Consider the following 6,120-nt stretch of genomic DNA (forward strand, 5'->3'; position numbering starts at 1 on the left):
TTTTTTTTTTTTTTTCCCCTACAGGGCACGTGCACTTGCCAGAAAGACAGAGAGAGACAGACAGAGAGACAGAAATTGAGAAATCACCCCCCAGAGGGGATAGCCATGCCACAATCCCTTCTCCTTCATTCTCCTCTCGGGATCTTGGGCACGCACGCACACGCGCCCGGCGTGAGTTTAAGCCACCGGGTCCGGCACGCGAACTGTGGTCGACTACATGGGAGTCCAGCGACATAGCCATTACATCATGTGCTGGTCCCATGCCTGGTATGATTTTTTAAGCCATCAAGTCTGGGATTTGAACCTGAGTCGGCCATGTGGGAGTCCAGTGCCTTAACCACCACGCCACCTGCTGGCCTTTGGTCTGCTCTTTTCCTTTTGTGGTGGCTGAAACATGGCATTTTCCTCAGCACAGAGAAAACAAAACCCCACAGGGACGATGATGGGTCACCTCCACGTCCCAACACCCTGGACCCGTCTGCAACCCCGGATGGTTTGGCGGGACGGTGCCGCCTCTAGACACGCCAGGAGCTCCAGACCTCCCAAGGGCTCTGGACCCCCCCAGTGCGCCAGGTGGCAGGGGCGGGCTTGCTTACCTGAACCTCCCGATTCGCCGTAGGTGTGAGAACATCTCCCCGCCAGGCACGTACTCCATCACCATGTACAAGTTGGAGTTGTCCTGTGGGAGGCAGCGGCAACGTCAGGGCCTCGCTCCCCCTCCCCGGATCGGACGGTCCGGGGGCCTCACCTCGTTCGGACAGAAAGTGATGCCAACCCTGGCTCCCTGTCTGCAGCGGGCCTCAAAGGCAGGTGGCCCAGCCAGCCGAACCTCCCCTTCTCGTTCCATTCTGCCCACGAGGAAGGCAGGGTAACCATTGCTCTGCCACTCCGGGAGGGAAACGTGAGGCCCGGGTCGGGGAGGTGGAGGGGCCTGGCCTGCGTGCCGTGGCTGGAGAGGTGGACCCGAGCAGTCGTGTGTGTCTAGGGGGTCTGAGTAAGGCTTTTGAGGCCACAGCTTTGTTATCTGCGAACTGGGATTTGGGTGGGCTATGGGATCTGTAAGGCCCAAAATAAAAATATGAGACCCAATGTTAAAAAAACTATCATGATTGGGACTGGCAGGTGGCATGGTGGTTAAGGGTGCTGAACTCCCACATGGCCGACTGTGGTTCGAGTCTCGGACCTAGTGGCTTGCTTCTCACTTTTCCTCTCTCTCTCTCTATTTCTCTGTCTCTTTCTGGTCAAGTTAAAATAAATAAATGAATAAATAAAATTAAATAACATAATACTTTTTTTTTTTTGAAAGATTTTATTGCTATAGGGTGTGTGCGTTCACCAGAAAGACAGAGACAGAGAGACAGAAAGCGAGAAATCACCCCCCAGGGGAGATGACCACACCGCAATCCCATCTCCTCCATTCTCCTCTCGGGATCTTGGGCATGCACGCACACGTGCCCGGTGTGAGTTTAAACCACCGGGTCCGAGACTTGAACCGCGGTCGACTACATGGGAGTTCAGAGACATAGCCGTTAGGCTAACTGCTGGTCCCAGTAAAATAATTCTTAAAGAACAAAACAAAACAAAAATAAACCATCATGAAGGGGACTGGCAGGTGGCATGGTGGTTAAGGATGCTAGACTCTAACATGGTCGACTGTGATTTGAGTCTTGGACCCAGTGGCTTGCTTTCTCACTTTCCCTCTTGCTCTCTCACTCTGACCCTCTCTGGTCAAATTAAACTAAATAAAAAAAGTGAAATAAAATAAATCTTTAACAAAAACAAACTATCATGAGTGGGACCAGCAGATGGTGTCAAGGTTACATCCCTGGCCTCCCACATAGTTGGCTGTGATTCGAGTCCTGGACCAGGTGGGTTAAAACTCACGCCGGGCACGTGTGCGTGCGTGCCCAAGATCCCGAGAGGAGAATGGAGAAGAAGGAATTGCAGTGTGGCCCTCCTCCCGGGGGGGTGATTTCTCGCTTTCTGTCTCTGTCTCTCTTCGTATTTCCAGTAAGTGCAAGCAACCTGTGGCAAAAACCTCTCAAAAAAAAAAAAAAAAATTAGATTAGGAAGCTGGATGGTGCTTACATGTGACCCTACAGGGCAGAATCACGTGGGAAGGCTCTAGGTTTACATCTAGAGTAATTTACATCCACATGCTGGTGTCATGGAGGTTAAGGCAGCTGGATCCTTCATGGTCAACTGTGTAGTTCGAGTCCTGGACCTGGCAGCTTGGAAAACACACCAGGCGTGTGTGTGTGTACATATGCAAGATCCCGAGAGGAGAATGGAGGAGAAGGGATTGCGGTGTGGCCATCATCCCTGGGGGGCGATTTCTCTCACTTTTCCCCTTTCGCTTTCTCTGTCTCTCTTCAGTAACTGCATGTACCCTATAGCAAATTTAAAAACAATAAAAAGAAAGAAAGAGCCGGGGCGGGGGGTGGTGGTGGATTGTGGCTTTAAGACTCTTGGGGACCAGCAGTTGGCATAACTGCTACATTGCTGGACTCCCATGTAGTCGACCGCGGTTCGAGTCCCAGACCTGGTGACTTAAACTCTCCCTGGGCGCGTGTGCGTGCGTGCCCAAGATCCCAAGAGGAGAATGGAGGAAAAAGGACTGTGGCCTGGCCAGCCCCCCTGGGGGGTTATTTCTCTCTTTCTATCTCTCTGTCTCTCTCTCTCTTTCTGGTGAGTGCATGTGCCCTATAGCAAAAACCTCTCCAAAAAAAAAAATCATATTGGTCAACTGGCCCACGAGTTGAAGGAGGGGGTCCTACGGGACGCCCAGGATCCTTCCTGCAGGGCCCGCTTTCTTCCCCGCAAGTTCTCAGAACACCATATGGGTTTTCCTAGGCCCCAAGCCCAGCCCTGGGAGCCCAGAGACCACAGATGGCAGGGACGGCGGGGACCCAACCCCTGGCAGCGGGCAGCCCACCTTGAAGGAGAACTCGAGTCTGACGAGGAACGGAAAGTTGACCGCTTGTAGGATCCGCTTTTCATTCAGGGTGTGCTCGATCTGCTTGAGTTTCACCACCTGTGGGGACAAGGCGGGCGAGGAGGGGTGTCAGAGGGGCTCCTTCCCCCGCGGGCCTGGAAGCGGGCTGTTGGGGGAGGGGCGGCTCCTTTCCCCAGAATCCTAGGAGTCAAATGTGGCCTGACGGGCCCTGGGCTGGGCGCTGAGGACACTGCAAGGAGGGCAAAGAGTACATGAGTCACCGGGCCTCATGGCCCAGAGAGGTCAAAGCCGGGGTGGCAGAAACTCGGGGCCTGTGAACGCCCAGATAAGGCGCCTAGCACAGTCGGGGAAAGAGATCAGAGGGAGCTTCCTGGAAGAAGCCGAGCTGAAAACCAAAAAGACAAGCAGGAGGAGCGAGCAGATGGCATCATAGCTATGTCACTGGACTTCCATGTAGTCGACCGCGGTTCGAGTCCTGGTCCCAGTGGCTTAAACTCACGCCAGGCGCATGTGCGTGTGTGCCCAAGATCCTGAGAGGAGAATGGAGAAGGGATTGCGGCGTGGCCATCCCCCCTGGGGGGTGATTTCTCACTTTCTGTCTGTCTGTCTCTCTCTGTCTTTCTGGTGAGCACACACACCCTATAGCAATGTGGGAGGCACACACCCCCCAAAAAAAAAAACCCCCAAAAAAAAAAAAAAAAAAAAAAAAAGACAAGCAGGAGTGGCCCTCCAGGTTGGAGGGTTGAGAAATTGCCTTACCTGGGCCGGCCCCATGGCCTCGTAGGTGGGGCAGCTGTACCCTACATGGCCGACTGTGTGGTTTGAGTCCTGGACTGGACAGTTGGAGAAACACAGCAGGTCCAGGTGTGTGTGTGTGCCCAAAACCCGGAAAGAAAGGAGAAATGGAGGAGGAGGGATTGCAGCATGACCACTCCCTACAAAGGGTGGTTTTTCCTCTCTTTTCTCTTTGTCTCTCCGGCAAGCTTCCGTGTGCCCTTTAGAAATGAAAAAAATAAATAATAATAACCAATAAAATTAAATAAGTAATTAAAAAGACAAAAGAAACCTCTTAGGCCAGCCAGTGGCATGGGAGTTAAGGCTGCTGGATCCCACTTGGCCAGTGGTGTGGTTCGAGTCCTGGACTGCATGGCTTGAAAGACACGCCAGGCGCGTGTGCACACGTGCTCCCAACCCCTAGAGGAGAGTGGAGGAGGAAGTCCAGCTTGGCCATCCCCCTGAGGGTGCTTTCTCACTTTTTCCCTGTCCAACATGTGCACCCTCTAGCAAACTACAAAGAAAGAAGAAAGTCATTTTTACCTATGGGCTGGTCCCTGGCTTCATCGTTAAAGAAGTTGATCCCACAGGGCCTACTGTGTGGTTCAAATCCTGGACCTGGTGGCTTGAAAAACACGCTGGGTATGTGTGCCTGCATGGCCCAAATCCAGAGAGAATGGAGAAACAGAGGTACAGGGAGTGTGGCATGGCCCCACCCCACTGCAGGGAGATCTCGCCCTCTCCCTCTGTCTCTGTCTCTCTCTGTCAAGCACACCACCCTCTGACAGATCAAAAAGGGACCAGCCGGTGACTTAGTGGTGAAGGCGCTGGATTCTCACATGGTTAACCACGGTTCGAGTCCTGGACCTGGCAGCTTGAAACTCACACCGAGTGTATGTGCGTGCGTGCGTCCCCAAAATCCGGAGAGGAGAATGGAGGAGAAGGGATCTTGGCATGGCCATCCCCCTGGGGGGTGATTTCTTGCTTTCTGTCTGCCTGTCTCTGTCTTTCTAACCAGTGCGCATACCCTATAGCACAAATCACTTTCTCAAAAAAAAAAAAAAAAAAAAAAACCCGATGGGGCTTGCAGGTGTTGTGGTGGTTAAGGGCGCTGGACTCCCACATAGCCGAATGCGGTTCGAGTCCTGGACCTGGCGGCTTTCTTTCTTTCTTTCTCTATTGCTCGCTCGCTCTGTACCTTTCTGATCAAATTCAACTAACTAAAGTTAAATAAAATAATTGTTTATTTGTTGTTTTTTGAATAATTCTTTACACAATAAAAAGACACCTGGGGCCAGCAGGTGGCGTAGTGGTGAAGGGTGCTGGACTCCCACATGGCCGACTGCAGTTCGAGTCCCAGACCTGGTGGCTTGCTTTCTCACTTTCCCTCTCTCTCGCTCACTCGCTCTGTCCCTCTCTGGTCAAATGAAAATAAACCAAGTTAAATAAAATAATTCTTTTTTTAAAAAATTATTTATTTTATTTTATTCATTCATTCATTTATTTTTTAGTTTGACCAGAGAGAGACAGAGGGTGAGAGTGAGAGAGAGAGGAACGTGAGAAAGCAAGCCACCAGATTCAGGACTTGAACCCTGGTCAGCCATGTGGGAGTGTCCAGCGCCTTAACCACCACGCCACCTGCTGGTCCCAAAATAATTCTAAAAAACAAAACAAAACAAAACACCCAAAACAACAAAAAGCAAGCAAGAAGGCACTTCCAGTCGCCTGCTTCCCCGGGACGGATGGCCATGCCGGGCGGGCGGGCGCACGTGCGGACTCACCCACCTTCTGTTTGTCGAGGATCTTCATGGCGTAGTGGTTCCCGGTCTCCTTGTGCTTCACCAGCATGACCCGCCCGAAGGAGCCGGTGCCGAGGGTCTTGATTCTTTCAAACTGATCCAAGTGCGCTGTGTTCTGCGGGCGGGGCGTCGGGAGGGTCAGCCACGCCCCTTCCCCAGGGCCACGCCCAGGTCCCCAGTGCTGGCCAGGGGGCGGGGCCCCGCTGCAGAGGGTGCAGGGCGGTGCCCGGGGACCCTGGAACAATTGGCACCTGCGTGGGGAGCTGGGCTGGTGGGGTGGCTGCTGGAGAGGTGGGGAGCGTCTAGGACCGTGTATGGGGGGGGATCTGGGGCCAAGTGGGACCCTGCCTCTGCGGGATTGGGGGGGGGGTGGATCCTTCTCCCAAGGGACCAGGTGAGCTCCCTGGGGTGGGGGCTTACCTGAGCGGGATTTTCCCATTTTTTAAGGAAATCTTCTTTGGCTTTGGCTAAGAACTCTTTCACTGCAAGGAAGAGAGGGGACGGTTAGATATTGAGACCCCATCTCATAAGGGCGGGTTCAAGTGATTTCTGGTAGATGGCTTTTTCTTTTTTTTTTTTTTAAATAATTAT

General features: G+C 52.8%; 1 protein-coding gene across 1 annotated transcript in view; it reads right to left on the reverse strand.

Moving 5' to 3' along the window:
• PRKACA (protein kinase cAMP-activated catalytic subunit alpha) overlaps positions 1-6,011 on the reverse strand; it is a gene marked incomplete at its 5' end in the record, with an annotated part of 19,121 nt that extends 13,110 nt beyond the window's left edge. Inside the window, 4 exon segments of the mRNA XM_027776759.1 lie at positions 597-679; positions 2,936-3,034; positions 5,516-5,644; positions 5,950-6,011. Of these exon segments, the coding sequence (XP_027632560.1) occupies positions 597-679; positions 2,936-3,034; positions 5,516-5,644; positions 5,950-6,011 (373 nt within the window).
• Positions 6,012-6,120: the final 109 nt, after the last annotated feature.

Source organism: Tupaia chinensis, unplaced genomic scaffold (genome assembly GCF_000334495.1).
Source record: "Tupaia chinensis unplaced genomic scaffold, TupChi_1.0 Scaffold138060_1, whole genome shotgun sequence".
Lineage (NCBI taxonomy): Eukaryota > Metazoa > Chordata > Mammalia > Scandentia > Tupaiidae > Tupaia > Tupaia belangeri.